At 35.1% G+C, this 21,468-nt stretch overlaps 1 protein-coding gene across 2 annotated transcripts in view; it reads left to right on the top strand.

The window, feature by feature from the left end:
• SV2C (synaptic vesicle glycoprotein 2C) overlaps window positions 1-21,468 on the top strand; it is a 105,605-nt gene that overhangs the window by 41,176 nt on the left and 42,961 nt on the right. For both annotated transcript variants that reach the window (XM_032205476.1, XM_032205477.1), the window contains 2 exons: window positions 6,256-6,436; window positions 13,858-14,009. In XM_032205476.1, the coding sequence (XP_032061367.1) occupies window positions 6,256-6,436; window positions 13,858-14,009 (333 nt within the window). The remainder of the gene's footprint in view (window positions 1-6,255; window positions 6,437-13,857; window positions 14,010-21,468) is intronic.

Genomic DNA, 21,468 nt, shown 5'->3' with positions numbered 1-21,468 from the left:
CAGACTAGTTAGATATCTACTTGTCCTGGTTTCAGTTAGAACAGAGTTAATTTTCTTCCTAGTAGCTGATAGAATGCTATGTTTTGGCTTAGGATGAGAAGAGTGCTGATAACACCCTGATGTTTTAATTGTTGCAGAGCAGTGCTTATACTAAGCCAAGGGTGTCTCAGCTTCTTGCTGTGTCCTGCCAATGGGCAGGCTGGGGGTGCAGCAAGAGCTGGGAGGGGACAGACCCAGGACAGGTAACCCAAACTAGCCAAAGAGGTATTCCATACCATCTGACGTCATGCTAAACAATATATAGGGGTGGCTAGCCAGGGGAGGGGGGCCAGACTGCTTGGGGTTAGGCTGGGCATCGGTCAGCGGGTGGTGAGCCATTGCATTGTGCATCACTTGTTTGTACACATTATTATTAGTAGTACTATTATTATCATTGTTATTATTATTATTATTGTTATTGTTATTATTTTTTTTCCTGTCTTATTAAATTGTCTTTATCTCAACTCACAGGCTTCACTTTCCGTTTCTCTCCCCCATCCCAGAGAGGGAGGGGGGAGGGTGAGCGAACGGCTGTGTGGTGTTTAGCTGCTGGCCGAGTTAAACTACGACACTACTTTACCACAGGTGTTTTAATGCAAAAGATGAACACCATTGAGTCCCATAGCTTGAGTCTTTCTGTTGCAAGGAAGTCTTACTTTACTTTTATTGGTTTTCTTTTCTCAAATGAAGCATATGTACAGACTCCTTTTTTTTCAGGACAGTTTGCCTACCATTCAAATACTAGAATATGAACTACAACAGGTCGTTCCAGGTAATAATGTTGTGACAATACAAGGAGTAAAATACTGTTTAACAGCTGAATCTTGGTGACTGGCCATGCTTGGATTCCAGGCCCATTGCTTTAAATTCACCATAGCTGGAGGCTGGACACTGAGGGATTTGTGGGCTGGCTGCTTTGTTAGTTTTAACTGTTGACAGAAACTTGTTGACAGAAAGATGCTTTGTGCACAACCTTTTATGAAAATTCTAGCCACCTCGTAGCCAAAATTTGTACAAGGTGTCAACCAATTCCACTCTCAAGTCCTGTCAGCTGTCATAAGCAAAAGGAATAATCATACTAAGTAATTTCTTTTAATAGATGATTTTGTCCTTTCTAACATTGTCCTTTCTAACAACCAGTGTCCTAGAATAAAAATTGAAGTACTTTTAGAAAAGTTTATGCTTGGGCAGTTAGCTGTTATGTTGAAAGACAGCTCCTCATCTGAAGAGGAAACACTTGTGCATTGTGTACATTTGTACAATGGAAAAAATCATTGAAGTATGTAGAAGCTATATTGTGGAAGGAAGATACAGGATTTTACAACTTGGTAAAAGAACAATAGAGGAGAATATACAGTTTAGAATGGGATAAGTTTCTTTTCAGCCAAATAGCTGAATGATGAGATGATGGAGTTTGCTGAGATTACTCATTGCTCATGGGGGAAATCAAAGACACCTGTTACAGATAGCATGTGTCTCTGTATTTTAAATTAAACTTTTTTTTTTTTTTTTTTTTTTTTGAATGTTTCTGTGATCACACTGGATCTGAAAATATTGTGTGTGCCTTGTGATGTGTGAGCTAATTTCTTTAGACACACCTTTATTTTAGTATGCTTTATTTAAAAGAAAAATAAAAGCAGCTAGTTTTGTAATCAGTAGTAGTTGCTGAAAAAGGGATGAGCACCCTCAAGCTGACATGTCACATTAATATCTATGTTTGTGTATGTATACCCATACAATTACTGTTTTAATCACCAGTGATAAAGGTAATGAGAAAGGAACAAGGTGTGCCAACAAGAGGCTATTTAATTTTTATGTATTTAGAATTGCTATTTTTGAAATGTGCAAAATACAATATGTGATTTATGAAAGGCAAACTAATTAATTAACTTATTAATAACATTTTCCTTATGGGATTTATGTTCTAATTAGTGGCATGGCATGATAAAAGCTACAAAGTTTGGTAAGGAGAGGATGATGAAAGGTAGATGAAGGGACTTTGATATCACGGGTTACTTGCATTTTTTGAGTGGCTATTCATTATTTCAACTGTTTACAGTTCTCCTTTTCCATTTGTCATTTTTATGGCTTATTGTGAATATTGCTGGGGAAAAAAAATGGTCTTAAGGAATGACTTGAATGTTGAGAGTAGGGGAAGTATATTTATAGGCATTGAATAGAGGTAAGTTCTGTATAAAGAGAGACAGAAGAGAGGAAATGGAGGAAAGATGGGAAAATACACTGAAACAGGTATATTTAGTACCTTCTACATTTACTACCTTCTACATTTAGTAGCTGCAGAAGTTTCAAGATGGAAAAAGGTTATACATCCTTAGTGAGAGAGAGGAACTGTGGAGGGTCTGCAAGACAATTAGGAGAAAAATTCAAAGTTAATATTATGGGAAAGTATGAGCTTATGGTAGAGAAGGTTCAGGTTCGTTATTTGGAAAACATGCCTCATCAAGAGGGTGGTCTGGCACTGGAACAGGCGCCCCAGGGCAGTGGTCACAGCACTGAGCCTGTCAGAGTTCCAAGAGTGTCTGGACAATGCTCTCAGAGAAAAGGTTTGATTTTTGGGTGGTCCTGTATGAAGCCAGTAGTTGTACTTGATGATCCTTGTGAGTCCCTTACAAATCAGGATATTCTTTGGTTCTGTGGTTCTATGTTTGATAGGAAACAAATATTATTTATTAACTGCTATATTTTGAATGTTATTCAGGAGAATTATGTAGGTATAAGAGAAGCCAAAGCACAGTACAATGACCAGAAGACTTTTAATCACAAAGAAAGGTTAATATTTTTAAACTCTCAAGACTTGGAAACTTTTTTAATTGCTCAGAGTATTTTCATATTTCTATACATCATGAGGAATGTAGGTACTTGGTAAATTAAGGTTCTGTGCATAAAATATTTCAGATATATCAATGTATAGAAATATCAATACATTTCTTTGGTCATTGCTGAGTATTTCTAAAATTAGATTGTTGACTGGGGGAGCCCAATGGCTTTTATGTATGTCATGTTCATTTTAAGAGTTTGTATCAGCCATTTCATTTGTCTTTCTGAAATTGATCTGCTGTCACTGCAGCTATTGAACTATTTCTGCTGTCACTGCAGCTATTGAACTATTTCTGCTAAGTTCTTTCAACTAATATAGACAAGTGCCAGATCTGCTGGGTATAATTTCAAAACTGCTTGTGAGTACTGGCCTACCTGAAGTGTGGTATGGTGGTCCTGCCCACAGGAGAAATTTACAGCAGTTGAGTGGTTATGTCAAAAATGACTAAGCTTTGTATCTTTAGGACTGGAAAATGTACAAAATGCATGTACTGTCAGTAATAACCCAAGTACTGTATTTAAAATTTATAATCAGAATAAAGCAACTATCTGATAAAGGTCTGCTGCAAAGGTCTGCATTAAATTAAAGAGAATATTGTAGTGTCTGTGTCCTTCAGGCACTGAACTGTAAGATGAAAGACAACAAAAACATTGTAGGACTTCTGCAAATTCTAAATTTACCCACATTCTCATCCATATGAGAAAGGAGTTTCTAAAGGAGCTTTTAGGTCTTGCTTAGATAAAGAGATGCTCCTATGATGAGAAACAATGAATCTGTCATCTAGTCCTTAGAAAATCATGGAAAAGACAGTCTAGAAATATCCTGTTATGATTCTGTATTAACTAAGAAAGTAGCTAAAGAAAAAAATTATTTTCTGGTATTGGTTTCAACTGATGGCTATTGGAATAGTTGTTTTCCACTACCTCAAATTGCCCACATTGATGAGTGACAGATATTCATATATTCAGATATTAGTCCAGCCAACTGAAGCATGTGGAATTCATTATTTGAATGAGAGACTTTCATAGGCGTTTTGTTTGTTTGTTTGTTTGTTGTTTGTTTGTTTTTTGTTTTGTTTTAATAAAGAAGTTGACATAAGAACAGACCTATGAAAATAATCTGCTCTGGCTATTGCTTCTGTATATGAAGTTTATACATACATACATAAATGTATATGGGATTACATTTTACATGGTGGAAGTACTGCTCTCTCATTTCAGAAGATATCTGAATCATGCAGAGAATGAAAAAATACAAATGATAGAAATTTGGCTTTTGCTTTTAAGTATTTTTTTTCTGTTAATTTTGAGATACACTGTAGATGTTTCATGCTCATTCATATTTCTAAATTACTATGCCTACCTGCTTCTCAGAAGAGGAGAATATTCCATATGGTTTTTGACTAGATAGTCTGCACATACCTTTTACAGATCACATGTAAAAGAGTTTTCTCCATATGATTGTACAAAACTTTCTCAGTAACTGACAGTTCAAAATGTAAAATTAATACTCAGAGAAAACATCAGAGACAACCATCAGTCAGGTTACTGTGTAGGGACCTTGAATTTACAAGAAACTAATGGGTATGGATCATCTTTTTACTATTGTTTTCTGTGTAATAATTGAAATATAAATACCATCATTTTTTATTACAAAAATCTTAAAACATAAGAAAGCCTTCAGGGAGTGTAGTCCAACATTTGTATATCACTGAAATATCACTGAAATATCCAATGTGAAACTACACACAGGAATTCAGTTGTGATAAATGTTCTAAAATGAATGATAAATATGATAAATAAATGATAAATGAAATAGTATACTTGCCTAGCTGAAGTATAACTCTGCTAATATATATTTATTTTAATGTGTGTTGTATCAAGTGTTTTAACATGGTGTCTCATAAGGAAACAGCACAGTGGAAACTATTTGTACAGAACCTTAGAGAGTACAGGGGGACATTTTGTGATGCATGAGACAGGTGTTAGTACTTCAGACATTGATATGTGGAATTACAAGCAAGGAAATAGTGATGAATGACCTCTTTGTTCAGTTAACAAAGGCCAGGCATTTTATTTATTTTTCTCAGTTTTACTTACCTTCTGCAAGGCAGAGGTGAGTCTTCTTGAGACCATAAACAGAGCAGCTGGGGAATTTGTCAGTTCTTATGGCTGATAGAAAAGGGTCACAGGACAAGGGCTCACTCATATTTTAGCTGCTTCCAACTGCCTTATATTTAAATTCTTCTTAGTAGTAGTAGACTTACAAGACTTACCATTAATTAAATTAAAACTCATCTGGGAAGCTCAGAAAGCAAGTGGGTAGAAGAAGAAACAGGAAGTGTGTGAAACAAAATATAAATCTGGTTGGACCTGCCCAAAGCTTGGGAACTACTGCTTCTGACAGTCTGCTCAGTATGTTGTGTTTCCTCATGCATTGTCCCATGGAAGAGTTGTCCCTGGAAAAGAAATAATGTATAACATGCTAAGAAATCAATGGTTAAGTTGTTAATTATTCCAGATTAACTTTCCATTGGAAAGTATTTCACTTTTAAAACATTAACTTTAGAAAAATCACCTCAAAATAATATGTCCTCATCTCATTCTAATGTATGATGTATTCTGATGTATGATTAATGTAAAGCTAAACTGTCATGTCTGTGCTCAAAATTCTTTGTAAATAAAACTATTTTTAGTGTTGGATTTGTTGTTGTTTATTTACTTATTTTGTATATGGGACAACACTATTTAAAATAAAACTATACAGTGAAGCAGAAACAGAAGGAAGAAAAAAGACAAAGCTGGACACCTTCAGTTCTGTAGATCTCAAATGGAAATTGTCCATTGTTTCATAATCAGTTTCTTTTAGACTTAGCACATCTTACTGCCGGTGATTAATCCCCTACAGGATTGCTTATATTCTTGTAATGTTCAGACTATTTCTCTCTGTAAGGAAAGTTTTAATTTTTGGAGTATTTAACCTGAATGTAGTCCTGTTGCTGGGGAAATGATAACATTTTTTCTCTTATTCAGTCTTATTTGCTTGTATTTTAATTGTTTTAGCTAGAGGCATCTCATTTAATAGTTATATTAAGCTTCAGTGTTTCTGCTAGCAGATGACACAGAAACAATAGGAAATCTTTCTCCCTAGGTACTTTTGCAAAGCTATGCATACAAATTCTACTCATTGAAAAAAGATAAATTAATCTGTATATTACTTATTTTGGAAAGAGAGACGATGGCTGAAACCAAATCATTCAAATACATACAACTATTTTCGGTGTGTTCAATTGTGGTCAGTCTTGTAGCTCACAAAACAACATCTTTTTTTTCTTTTCTTTCTTTCCTTTTTTTTTTTTTTTTTTGTGTATATTACAGGTAGCATAGTGTACCTTGGGATGATGGTGGGGGCATTCTTCTGGGGAGGCTTGGCAGACAAGGTGGGAAGGAGACAGTCACTCCTGATATGCATGTCTGTCAATGGATTCTTTGCCTTCCTTTCATCATTTGTCCAGGGGTATGGCTTCTTCCTCTTCTGTCGATTGTTTTCTGGATTTGGGTAAGCTCCTCTGGTTTTGTTAATTTCTACAATTGTGTGTGTTAATAAAAGTCTTCTATTTGCAAAAGTTCATTATTTAATGCAGGAATATAGCCTGTGTCAGGGGTGAGGGAATTAATCAATGCAGCTACTAAAATTGTAAACAAAAACTAGGAGGAGAAGAAGAATGATCTTAGGAGAAAGATGCAGACTGAAAAGTGTGAAATTGAGATCTGTTCTCATTCTGCAACAGACTTGCTTTGGGAATTTGCTTAACTTGCTTAACTGTTTTATATCTCAGCTTCTTTATGTATTGTCTGTTCATTAAGCAGTATAATACTCCCCTCATAAGTGTAAGATTTCAGTAATATTTATAAATTTTCTAGTGCCTTTGTGTGTCAAATATTTATAGCACCACTGTAGTCAAGACTGTCAAATTTAAAATTGGGCCTTATATCTTGCCAAATGTTATTGCTCTTTCCATAAGGAGAAGGTTTGTGGCCCTGTATTTGCTTTACTTTTCTTTTAATTTAAATAACTTCTTACTTGGTGAAAATGTTTAAGATATTGGTCATGGTTCATTAAGTTTATCATTTTAAACTTAAGCTGAGATTGAGATGCCCAAGCTAATTAACATGACATACCTTAATTGTACCTTTATTGCACTCTTGGATAATGAAGAGTTTTTTCTGGAGTAGTTTAGCATTTCTGGTATTTACATGATTCAGATCAAAAACGCTCATTTATGATTCCATTGCTGACCACTTTCATTCTTTAGAATGCTCAAAGTGAAACAGCTAGTAAGAGCACAGAACACTGTATAGTAAAACCGTGCACATGAAGTCCATTTTTTGTATGGTTTGTTGGCTCTGGTTTATGTGACCATAGTGCAAAAACACCGTTGTATGGTGTTTGCAGTTTCAAAAACCACAAATGGTCTGAAGCAGGGTAGATCTAGACAATGACACCAAAATACAATTGCTATAGCACTAAGTACTGTTAAACTGATTCAAGAAGGAGTCTAAAAGGGGGAGAGGATTGAGGGAAGGGATGTGGGATGTCCTCTTGCCCGGAGAGTCTAACACCAAACTTTTAGATACGACTCTTTTTAGAGTCATGAGGATTCTACTTCTTTTAAAAGAATAATAATAATCCCATCCAGCTTCCCTACATGTTTTTCTTTTTATAGGTCACTATCACTTCTAGGTTTTATGTTATGACTACCCAAAGTTCTGCATTTTCATCAAAACCCTGACGCTTTTTACAAAGCTGTTTTCACTACAGTAAGATGTTCCTTGTTCCTATATCTCTATAGCTGATTAAAGGATCTTTGTTCTGAAAAAACAACCTTTGACCTTGTTGAATGACACTTTCTCTCTTTCACGATCCTTTCAACATCCAGAAGATAGTTGTATTCCTGCTTAGTCTGCCTAGTTCATGAAGTCAGCACTTGACCTTTGTTGGACAACTTCTGATAATTAAAAGTCAATTAAATATTAAGAGCTATTCATGAGATATGAAATCATGAGATGTAAGGTGAAGGGATTTTAAACTGCTCTTCTATCTTCTAGAAAATACAAAAATATATATAAATATATGAATAAGCATGAACAATAAAATCAGTATCTGATAGAATAATTTATTTATAGAAAATAATATAAAACAGATTATCCTCAGATTCTCTTGTAGAAAAAACATATTTACAGAGGTAAACTGATCAGGAAAAACAATCAAACAATAGCAACAGCAGCAAACAGTCCACCTTCTGATCATGTTTTTGCATCTGAAAAACTTGAAACTATTAGAAGTTTTGCATCTCCCCCCTCCTCCCAAGAAGAAGAATTATTTGGAATAAGAACAGTGTAAATAATATTAAGATACTGGTTGGTACAAGGTGTTGAGGGATATGAAAGTCTCAATGGTAAACTTAAGCTGGTGAAAAGACTAAAGAAATGTTGGGTAGTCTGCAAAATCATTTCTGTTTGTGGAAAAAATATCATAATTGTGATTCCTCCATTGATCAATCCAAAATCTAAAATCAAAAGGAAATTGAATCCCAAAGTCAGATAAAGGTCTAGCAGAGCTTTTGACATGGTTTCCTACAATGTAGAAACAGCTAGACAGGAAACTGTGAGCATCATTAGTCAGTGGGGAGAAGGGGAGGAAAGGGGGAAATGTGCTAAAATTATCATCAAAAAGCACCTTGTTAGATCTATCTTTGAAACTGTCAAAGTAAATTTTCTCTAATACCAGATTATGACTCATAATATCACTAGTACATGGAACGGAAAGGGAGCTGTTGCCTATTCAACACTGGCACAGTGAAATACTAATCTCAACTAGAGAATTTTATCTAATGTCTATTACAGAAAGTTTATTTTTCGGGGCGGGGGGGAAGGGGAGAGGGGGTACTTTTAGATAATTTTAGATAGAGTTTTCCATGTACAACAACTTAGTTTAGAATAACATGCTTAAAAGTATACATTTGTATTAGCCCAGCAAATTTCATTTAGGTTGCCTTGAAATAAACAGAGAGATGATACATTTTCCCAAACTGCATCATATTGGACTTGATGATCCTTAAGGGTCCCTTCCAACTCAGGATATTCTATATTTATCTAGCCCAAATGCTGCTTCTAAAAGTAATCTAAGTTTTCATGTTGTATAAAGGTAACTGAAATAAATATATATCCTGAGGCCAACTAAAGTTTAAAAATTATTCAACCAACACTGAAATGATTCTATTTCATGAGGGAACTATGAAAGGTTAAACAAACATGTCATAATTTACAAACCAAGCATTATATCCAGAATATAGAGGTTTCTTTTAATTTGCTATAAAGACTAGTTTGACCAAATGTCTTCTTAAGATCCACAGAAATATTAGTAAACTTGGCTTAGATGTGGTGAATTTATATAACCGAAAACCAATAAAAAGCCTGTCATACCCTGTGAATAAGAGTCTTTCTTGATATTTACTATCATATAGTATTTATGTTCCACGAGATGTTAGACTAGACTCACCTTCAGACAGCCTTTTTATCCCTTTCTCAGAAAATCTCTCTGCAAAGCCACCTGCAGTAGTCCTTCTACATTACTGGGATCTAACATATAAAGAACTGGTGTCAATGCAGTAGCATTAAACTCATCGTTTAGATCTTGCCAAAATCCCTCACATCTTTGTAGGGATCAACAGTTACCAAAAATCCAGATCTGTAGATGAGATTTTTTGTAACTAGCAATTTTTGAGGTCACCAAGCTGACATTTACTACCATTTTTGCATGTTGTGTGTAGCAGCAAATAACTCCTACAGACATTTATACCGCCCTTCTCTAAATGACCAAGACAGGAAGGACAGCTAGTGGTCTGTATGCATAGCAACTTTCAAAAGATTCCAGCAGAGATATGGACCATGTGAACACAGCACAGTTGCAACACAACTATGCAAGCAGTTGCTGTCAAGGACTTCAGATCTTGACCAACAGGCAGCTTTTATAATTATATGCCATTAGTATTCATTATTATGCTGTACTTATCTTTTACCTCTTTACGCTTATTTGCTCTATTTCTTTCTCATGTGTCTTCTTACCCTGAAAGGGTTGTAATCCTTCTGACTTTAATTCCTCTGCAAACTCCAGCTGCCTCCCACCCATGGCTATCAGTAGTTGTACACTGAGAGCTAATGAATAGCTCTGCAGGTGACTGGCTTCAAAGCTGATAGTGTATGCCAAAAAGGCCAATATGTTTCTCAGGCAAGCCAAGGAAGCAGTTGGCAAGGTATGAGCTTTCCAAATAGCTTTGATTCCAGGCCTTTCTTCCTCTTCTGTGGTTAAAGGTTGACTGACGTAAACCTGACACAGCTGGGAGTCTATCTTAAGACTGTGAAGACAAGAGGACAATATTTTAATGTGAAAGGAAGATTATATGAAAGAGAAAGACTAGAAAAGTGAAACACAGAAATAAGGTAGAGCCTATACAACAGAAAACTCAAAAGAAAAAGTAAAAACTTGAAAAGAGAAATGAAAAAGAGAAAGGAAGAGATCTGCAAAAAAACAAGAATTCATAAACAATCATAGAATTGAACAACCCAGGCTGGAATGGACTTTGAAAGATCATGTACAACCTTAATGGGAAAAGGGAGATTAGATGAGATGATCTGGCACCCTACCCGTTCATATCTTGAAAGCCTCTGATGAAGAGGATTCTATCATACCTCTGGCGAGGTTGTTCCAGTGACTGATTGTTTTCACTGTAACAAATTACTTTCTTACATGAAGATGAAATCTCTTCCAGTACAGTTTGTACCCATTATTCCTTTTCTTCTCCATGTGTATCCTTGTGAAAAAGATCCTTCCTCTTTGTAGTCACATATTAAGTACTGTCTGCCCTTCAAGTACTGGAGCACTGTGATAAGATCTGCCCTGAGTCTTCTTTTCTCCAGGGTGAAAAAATCTAACTCTTCAGCCTTTCCTCATGAGACAGGTTCTCCAGCCCTCTGATTATATTTGTGGCCCTCGTTTGGACACTCTTCAGTCTGTCTGTGTCTTTTTGAACTCTGGGAACCAGAACCAGACACAGTGCACCAGGTGTGACCTGACAAATGCTGAGTGGAGTGTGATGATCACACCTGTATCTCTGCTAGTAATGTTCCTGTAGATGCAGAAATGATTCTGTGCTTGCCAGTGGTGGCACATCTGAAAGCAGCTTATCTGGCATACCTAGCTGCATAAGTACAGCAAGCAAATTCTTTGCAATTATATGCTTGTATTTGACATCAAATTTGACTTGTCTTTTTTTTTTTTTTTTTTTTTTTTTTTAGTAGTGTTATAAAAATTTGTGGACTTAATTAGTTACTCATCAGTTTCCTTCAGAGCTAACAGTATTTTAGAGTTCTGTAAATAATCATACATGAGTCTATCACAGAGAGTCTCACTATTGGTAGCATACAAGTCATGTGTGTACCTAGAAGACAATTTCTCTAGCTTGCATATTCCAATCAGGCACTTGGATTTAAAAATAGGTGGAATGATCAGCAATGCATAGCCTACAGCATGCTGCTGTTTTGTAGGACTTATCCCAGCAGTTTGCAAGGTGAACAAGTTGATCTGGGTACTTTTGCATATCTTGCCAATCTAGAGGAAGTTCTGGGAGGAAAATAACAAAGATGTTTTTAATCAGACTTTTGGAAGTGAAAGAAGAAACTGTTTAAGAAGAAGAGGAAAAAGTAGATGCAAGTGGACAAAAGAAGGTGGGCTACTTCCAAATCTCAGGAGCATAGCAGTGAATCTGTGTTTAGAACTCTGATACTTAGCAAATCACCAGTAAAAAACTTGCAAATGTCAATGCACAGACGCAATCTTTACTCTGAGTCTAGATCTTATCCATATTTGTAAAAGAAGAAGACAAGATATTTCAGAACAACATTCTGCCTTGTACAGTTAGTATTCTATATGGTGGTGTGGGTTTTTACATCCCCCCTTCCTTTCCACTCCATTGTGTCTCTTCCTTATATACTTTTGCTTTTCAAGACACTTTGCTTAATCTGCTTATCTGCCAATAAGCAAAGGCTCTCTGAAGCCAGAGGCTCCAGTATGTTTTTTATTTATTTATTTTCCAGCTGTCACACTGTGCAGTTGCCAAAATCTGTTTTGACAAATCATGGCTTCTAAGGTAGATTTGCAGGCATTTATTTGTGACAATATAAGTGCAAATATACTGTAGTTTATTGTTTGTTTCATTAAAATTCCATTCTCCTAGGGTGCATCGTTTAAATCTCCTTTTGATTTTCCTCTCCCAATAAGTTCACAGAACAAATTTGTATAGAAAGTGTACAGAAATACATGTAACACTATAAAAGCGTGGCCTAAGCCCTGGAGGGTAAGAATTAATTGCTGTAAGCCACTTAAACCTTGGGAACTGGAGAGTCTACAGGTTCTATAGCACCACTAAGCTAGTAGGCCTTCTTCATTGCAGCAAAATGAGCTGTGATTCCACCCTCAGCCATACCTCTCCCACTGTTTCTCATCCTGGGCTTCCAGGACAACCTCTCAGGACAATCTCCCTCATTGTGAGAGAGCAATAACCTGGTGAAACTTTTTAGTGTTTTTACCCATGAGAAGAACACAAGATACAGTTCTCACATGGGAACTCTATCTGTACACCTAACAAGAAATCACAGAGATATGAACCTCTGCAGAACTTGCAGAGAATGTTAGCAACCTCAGCAATCGCAAACATTAATTTTAAAGGTAACAGTTGACTGGCGGTACTTTGTGTAGAGTTGTCTAGAAGGAAATGACAGAACAGCAGTCCCCTAAACAAATTAACTTTTCAATGCAGTGTTTCATTGCAATACCTGAGGATACCTTGAAGTAAACAATATTGCATTGACATGGCACTGATTTCTCTTAGCACTGAAATACCATTTCTGTATTCATCTTTTACTTTTTATATTTGTTTTAATCTGTTCTAAATTCCTTCTTTTTGCTCGCAGTTTGGCAGTCACTGAAACAGCAGCATAAATACACATTTATCTTTAAAGCTGAGTTAAAAATTTCAACCATGAAAGTCATTACTTCTTTAAAGGATGTAATCTGGTATATCGGAAGATCTGTTCAAACTTCACAGGTATTTTCTTCAGCAGGAAATTAAAGCCCACAAAGACTTAATCTGTTGTGGAACATTTGACAGTTTGCATTGGTAGTGAAGAGTTAAAGACACTAAAAGATTATTTGAAACCTAGTACTGACAATGATACAAAATTTGAGTTATAATAAATTTTGCAAAACCAAGTTTTTTGTTCACTTATTTTTAAAAATTATTTATTTTATTATTTTTTTTTTTATGCTGTGAAGATCTGTGGATATTTTATGAATGCATAGGCTCTCCCATAAAAAATTTAAGCCCATCATGGGCTTAGCAAATCATATGGTGCAAATGAATATAACTTATTTTTAAAATATGCATGAAATAAAATATATTAACAACATACCTGGAATTTTGTCACTTCCTGTTTGAGCACTGAAACACTGGAGTTTAAACTTAGAGAAATATCTATTATTCTTTGGGAAAATTACTAATATTTTCAGTTAAATTGAATGTATTTTGACATTTGTCATTAAATTGCTATGATTACAGGATTTTTGTAGTGGTGAAAGTCAATGCATTGCGTTGGTTTCTGTTTCAGCAGTCAGCACATTGACAATCCATTTGAATCACTGAATAAGTTGAATTGTATATAGAGTTTTCAATGAAATTTTTGACAAAAATTGCATCCAAACTGGTGACAGTTTTCTAAATAGCTCTTCAGTACATCGTGCTATTTGAGACAAAAACACTCTTGCTAGGAAAGCTGCTTGTAGTTTGGGTTTTAAAAGACCTTATCCAAACTTTAAATAGTTGTTACTTTCTCCCTTAATGTATGGTGTATATTTCATTTTAGGATTGGTGGAGCTGTGCCAATAGTTTTCTCCTATTTTTCGGAAGTTCTTGCTCGGGAGAAACGAGGTGAACATCTGAGTTGGCTCTGTATGTTTTGGATGATTGGCGGTATCTATGCATCTGCAATGGCTTGGGCAATAATTCCTCATTATGGTAAGAAAAACAACTTGCAATTTTTCATTCTTGTACTGTGAAAGTAAAGCTCTTCAATTAGAGTTTAAACATGGTACTATATGTCTGTTCTTGAAATGCTAACCCTGCTATTGAGAAAAAATGATTCCTTTGTGGGAAGTTAAGTGAACAGATCATACCCTAAATAAAAACATATTAAGAAATTAATATATTAATACAAAAATTACCTAATACCTTTGCTTAGTCAGATTCTATAAATTTACTAGAAGCATGGACAAATAGAAGTATAAGTAACCTGGGAGAGTGGAATGTATCCCTGCCTATGATGGGTGTGTGTGTGTGTGTGCAAAATTAGATGACCTTTAAGGTCTGTTCTAGCCCAAACCTTTCTATGATCCTGTAAGTCTATGATTCTATGGTTACTGGTATTTTTTTTTAAACTGGAGAAAATAAGTGACATGGATAAATTAAAGAAATTAAAGAAGATAGTTTTTAAAATGTTGAGTAGAAAAGTTCTGCAGCTTTTTTGTTTATTTATTTGAAACAGAAATTAATTGTCAATTATACACTCTTGAGAAAAAAGTGTAAGGATCATCTTAATGTTTGTGGTGGCACTTCTAAATATAAAACCATATTGAATGTTCTTAGTGGATCTTTTTAATGATGTAGGAATACAGAAATCAAAAAAAGTGCACATAATAAATACTGTAGGGATGAATGAATGCAAATAAGACAAAAAGCTTACAGTGATTGAAATTATATGAACATGAGATATATACTGCTTTGCAAAATAACTCTTTACTGCCCTGACATAGTCAAACTTACAGAGATACAGGTTTGAATCAGTCTCCTGGGCTTGTGTTTTGAAGAGTTAAGTGCTCATGGGTCTCCAGGGTGGCTGAGACTGTGCAGTGTTTTTTAAAAATCAGGCTCTGTAAGCACTTGTCGATGGCATTCTTCAAAACAAATAGAGCAACATCATGAGTTAGCTAGCATGCAGAGCAGTTTTCTTAAGCTAGGCGTTGATATTTATTGAAGTTGGATTATGCAAAAGAGGAAAAATTCAGAAGGTTTGCCCAACGTGATTGGAACATTTAACAGACAGTAAGACCCAGAAATAAATTATAACCATGCACACTAATCAAATATCTAGACTGTAGCATGAAAACTAATTTTAGACTGGACATACAGCCTGAATCTCTGTCTTTATCCTTGCCTTTTGGCTTTGAATTCCTGAAATCAGAGAGGAATCTTAGCTGGCAAGGCATGATGTGGAGATATATATATATTTGATTAGTCGGTTGTTCTAGGTGCCTTTTTTTTTTCTTTCCTTTATATTTTTATTTTCTGTATATTTCAGGGGAAAATACAAACATTATGACAGATTGATTTGAATAATTTGACCATAGATTTCATAAATAACTCTACAGCCTTTACTGAGGTGCTTTCAAAAATGTCACATGGCAATATATCTCAATGAATAACAATACACAGCTTTACATTAAAGTAGTGACACGTAAGGGAATAATTTTCTTCTTTCTTTAGCAGTGGACAAGTATCAGAAAAAAAACAACAAACAAACAAAAAACAAAAACAAACAAAAAAAACACATGCTGTGCTGTTTTGGTGTTGTGTGTGTGTATTCCTGCAAAAGTATCTAGGAAATCACTTCAGACAGAATAACACAAAAAACAACTTTAAAAGACTGTATTCTTCAGCTTTAGTCATATAAATCACTCTCCTTGCAGTATATGAAAAAAAGACATAATAGCCAAAGGGAGGGCTAAAAAAGGAAGCTATAAACAACAGACACAATTCTTTCCCATAGGAAAAGAAATAAGCTTACCCATGATTTTGGAAAAATTAATCAGAATATATTTATAGGTTTGAATGAGGTCTTTCATAATTATTTTTCCTTTAAATTAGACCTCTTCTTTATGTTGTCAAGGTTAAAGTCTGTGTCTTACTGCCTGGCACAAGTGTGGGATTGTTCTGCTCAGGACCAGTCATAAACTGCTTCATTTTCATGATTGCATGCTGAGTTTACAGGCACTGCCAAGTGTTCCCAGGGCAAATGCTGCTCTGGAACTAGGGAGGATACATTAACACAATACTGTACCCTTCTGCAAACACTCCAGGAGAGGTTAATGCAGGCTCTGGTCATTTCACCATTTGTATCAAGTGCATTCATGAGGACTCCTTTAAGACCATTTTCTCCTTTAGAAATTCTACATGGTTTCCACATGATTATTTTGCCAAAATTACGCAACGAGATATCTTTTTCTCCAAACCACTTTCAGTCCTTCTCATCATTCATATCTCCACTGGCCAGGAAGCAAAACATAATTATAAACAAAGCATCCACTTATTTCTAAGGTTCATAGTGCACAGGAAATTCTGATCTCACTTGAGGAGCAAACAAGAGTTCGATTTCCCTAGCTGAACACTGAAATTACTCAAAGACAATAAATGAAGTTTTATCTATTGAAGAGCAATAAGCTGCCATTGAGCATAGTGGAATTATTGTAAATGAATGGAAAAGTACCAGATCAGCGGTATAGACTCATTTTTTATTTTTTTGTTTCCTTTCTCTGTTAAAGTACTTTAAAAAGTCCCAGATTTGCAGCTGATATACATTACATGTATCTAGCTCCAAGGCAGGCAGTGAAGCTATACTATTTCACCTGTTGAAGATTTATTATTATTATTATTATTATTATTATTATTATTATTATTATTATTATTATTATTATTATTATTATTATTATTATTGTGAGAAAATGAAGTCTACATTCCCTACATGTTACAGTTTATCTGTTTCTATTCAAACAACATGGGAGTGACTAAAGCCTGAGAAGAATCAGGATGATGTAGTGCTGCAGTGACTACATACTGGAAGATTAGTTTTATCTGGAAGGCAAGCAAGTTTCAGAGCTTCTTTAAGTCTCTGGCTGTTGGCTTCTGTTTAAAAATTGAAAATGGATGCAGACTTGCTCAGGGTTCTTGAAAGAAGAGTTGAGGTCATAGATAATCTATTAGAAGAAACATCTGCAGAGAAACACTTCTAATTGCAGCCAATTAACAAAGTCCCAGACTAGGCTGCTGCAAATAGATGGCTTTATGCACAACGTAGGTCAGGCTTGATAGGAAGGATAATTACCATTTTATAAACCATTTTGCAAGTGCAACTTTAAATTTAGCATAATGATTCAAAGTGGATTACTTCCAAGACTGTCAAATGCATCAAATACATTATCACAATGTTTTTTAAAATATTCATTTTCCAAACAATGAAAAATCTTAACAGTGAGAGATCATATTTCAGTGTAAAATCCCAATAGTGATATATTACCCTTTCATTACACTTTGTATTTCTTCATTCAAGCATAGGAACCAAGGATTCATCCAAGTTTTCCTAGCCAATTTTATCCCTTCATTGAAAAAAAAAATTATATATATATATATATAATCAGCAGTTCTCTGAAAAAGTATGTTGCCTACCATACATGATGTTATTTTATTTTAAAAAAAGGTTAGTATTTTATTGTGTCATATCTCCAAAATAAAACCAGGGGATGTTGGGTAAAGCTTTCAGTTTATTTATGCTATTAGTTTTGGTATTCTGTGCAGTTTTATGTTTGGCATATATGAGGATCCTTTTCTGACTTCATAAACACCAGAAAAATTCCCTATATTTTTTATTTATTTATTTTTTGCTTAGCAACAGACAACTGTTGACTTCACTGATTTATAGATCTTATTACTGAATAAGAGAGCAAACACATGACCTAGATTGGAAGGCAGAGAAGTGGAGATAATGGGGTGTCTGACCAGGATGGTGCAGGTATCAAGGTTGCTGCACGTAAACAGCAGTTTACATTTCAAGCTCAGGAGCCAAGGGATTATGTGACAGCAATTAGAAGGAAGCAGCAGCATGTATAAATGAGTTGTTTTTTCCTTTTTTTTTTTTTTTTTTTTTTTTTTTTTTTTTTTTTAATAGCGTTTGTAAAATAATGTCATTTGCTTTTGCTGTTTTAAACATCAGCAAAGCTAATCAAATGTTCATAATATTTTGAGTACATTTCTAAATTATGGGAAGGGGCCTTCATCAACATTAATTGTTACTAGTTTTTACTTAGTAAAAGCAAGTAAATCTAATTACTAGTTGCATTTTACAGCTTGACGGAAATGTCTACAACCAGTTAGCTAGGAGCTAGATTTGCAAGCATATATGTGCAAGAGCAACAGTATTCACCACCTGATTAATTTGTAAATTCAGCCCTCTGTAGTGGAGAACCTGGATTACACTACTGACTAAGGTCATAAAGTCCTAATAAAAACAGGATTTGAAACACATGGGATTTTTCATTTGAAGAGTAAACAACTATTAAAACCTCATGCTGGTCTAAGGGCGCAATACCAACATAGGTCTAATTACTTTCATAAATCCTTAGCCCCAAAAACTCTCTTTACAGTTGTCTTTCTAAATTGTCTTTCTATGTATTTGGGATGAGTTCAGGATATGTTTTCTCACATGCTAGCCCCTCACTTCTGGTGTTTACTGGGGAGAGGGGAGACAACAATATCAAGCAGTTTTCATGTATGATCTGAGAGAGATATCATTCAAATTCCAATTAAATTAGTGTAAATTATCCACTAAAAGTCTATGAAATTACTCTATTAATAATACAGAATCAAGAAAATAGGAAACAACTTTCTAACACTCAGTGCAAAAACTCAGATATAATTCTTTAGATTATACATTTTATTTAGATCAGTGTCTAAATACCTAACATCTGACCATTCATTTTTCATAAGTAGAATTTTTTATTTTTATTTTTATTTTTATTTTTATTTTTATTTTTTTTTTACTTAACAAGGATTAGCCACTTGTGTTTGTAAGAAAGGTATTTAGCACCATTCTGGAAACACAAATTTGGAGGAGAAAGAAGTGAAACAAGAAATCTAAGAAATAAGAATTTAAGTTCAGAATGTAAGATTTCTTTTCTAATTGTAATGTTTCTCCTTAGGTGTAAGCAGGAAAAAAAAATAAAGTGTTCAGCAAATATTTCCATTGCATCTGCAAAGAACGGATAACCTGTCCTGTGAATGAAAGAGAATAAGTATCTCTACTCCATTCACTAGATTTTTATTAAATTCAGAAAGCAGATTTTTGCAGAATACTTGATATATATAATCAAGCATATTAAAAATATACAATAAATATAAATTCTATAAGCATAGCAATTTATATATATAAATTATATAAAGATATATATTTAATTTGTAGAGAATCACTGTTTTACAGTAACATAGATCTAAAAAATGCATACACAGAAGTCTTCAAATTAGGGACTCAAACCTAAGACTTGTAGAACATTGAATTCAGAAGTTTAACTGTAACTTCTATACATAAAATACTTAATTATCTCTCATACTGAAAAAAAAAATGTTTTCTTTTCCTATATTATAAAATACATTTGCTCCTACTTTACTCTGAAGATCTTTGCCTTTTACTTTTCTTTTGTCAATATATTTAAATTAGTTTAAATGGCAGGAACTGGGATTTAGTTTAGATAGGAAAAAAGTTAAGTCTCAAAAGTTAAGTGTAATAAAATTCTAACATCTACTGTCTCACGGCTGGAGACCTGTTGAACATTCATAACTGTACTGATACTGAAAAGTCTTTGCATGGGCACGGGAGTCCATAAATAGCATTTATTTCAAGTTGAATGTAATTGTTACTATACTGGACAAATCTATTTTGTTTTGAGTCAATGGCTTGTGAAGTGGTCTGAAAAATATCTTTGTTCATAGCAAAGATTTTGGAGGTGAAGCAGATCTCCTCACCTGAGGAGATTAACATTACTAACAATTGAAAAGATATTTTATCATCTTTTTGATAGGTGTATTACAGTAACTTCTATAATATTTTCTACTGTCGTACTTGCTTTGTTCTTCTGTCATCCAGGTGGAGTTAAAAATGGTGAGCACACACTTAAAACTACAATAAACACCCCTTATGTATGAAGCTGTTGTGAACAATATTGTAATAAAACAGACTAGAAGGTAGGCAGAGCTGGATGCTACTACAATGTGGATGACCTAAAGTCTCAATGTGCAGCTCACAGCATGCACAGCACCAGGCAGTGGTAATGGAAGAATCAACCTGCCAGCATAAAACTAAACTGAGGATATGATGGACTAAAATTATTCATTGGCAATGAAGAAAGAAAATCTTTTGACTCCCTTCTTCAATCTTTCTAGGGGATTGAGGGTTAGTCAGTGACATATGGAAGCAGTGTTATTGGGATAAAAAAACAGTTCCAGTGTTATATAGCCCCTGTGGAATTATAGGGCATGCAAATGCTTGAATAGCAATAAAAACAAAAAGATCTTAGTGACCATGCAGCTTCTTGCACTTCTGATGAACAGATCTGGATCCTTCTGAGAAGTGGCAACTGCAATAATGGATGTGCAGAGATTTCAGTCTAGCCTGCTGGACTCCTCGCTTTAAGAGAAGACAAATGTCAGTGCATGTGGTTCAAATTATACCTATTACCCCTTGTCCTATATCACTAATGACCACTGAGAAGCGTTTGGCCACATCCTCTTTACATTGTCCCCTCACTTATTTATAGAGATTGATAAGATCCCCTCTCATCAATCTCTTCTTCTCTAGGCTAAACAGTCCTGGCTTGCTTGGTCTCTCCTTAAAAGACAGATTCTCCAATCCCTTAATCATCTTCATGGCTCTATGCTGGACCCTCTCTAGAAGCTCTACATCCCTCTTGTACTGGTAAGCCCACAACTGCACAGAGTTTTCCAGGTGTGGCATCACCAGAGCTAATTAGAGAAGGAGAATCACCTCTCTTGACCTGCTCTCCACACTTCTGATGCAAGCTAGGATTCCATTGGCCTTCTTGGCTACAAGGGCACAGTGCTGGCTCATGGTCAGCCTGCTGTCCACCATGTCTCCCAGGTCCCTCTCTACAGAGCTGCTCAGAAGGTCAGCCCCCAGCCTCTACTGGTGCTTGGAGTTATTCTTCCCTAGGTGCAGGACCCTGCACTGGCCCTCATTGAACCTCATGAGGTTCTTCTCTGCCCAGCTCTCCAGCCTGTCCAGATCCCACTGAATGGCCGCACAGGCCTCTGGTGTCTCAGCCAATATGCCAAGCTTTGTATCGTCAGCAAACTTGCTGAGGTTGCACTCTGTCCCTTCATCCAAGTCACTGATGAATAAGTTGAAACTCTTCTGTTGTAATATTTATTCCAAGGTGAATTCCAAGATCGTTATCCAGTATTGAAATGTTATATGGTATGTACTTTAGATAATATAAGAAAAAACAGAGATGTTCCTTCTTTTCAGCATTTATTTCCAAGGGAATGGAAATGCTGGGGGGAGCTTACCAAGCCACCTTTTTTGCTAGGTAACTTGTATGGGCAACATTTTCTTTTTTCTTCAAAAATAACCCATGAA

The sequence above is a fragment of the Aythya fuligula genome, chromosome Z (genome assembly GCF_009819795.1).
Source record: "Aythya fuligula isolate bAytFul2 chromosome Z, bAytFul2.pri, whole genome shotgun sequence".
Classification (NCBI taxonomy): domain Eukaryota; kingdom Metazoa; phylum Chordata; class Aves; order Anseriformes; family Anatidae; genus Aythya; species Aythya fuligula.
The sequence above is the reverse complement of the archived record's forward strand: the minus strand, read 5'-3'. Positions and strand labels throughout refer to the sequence as shown.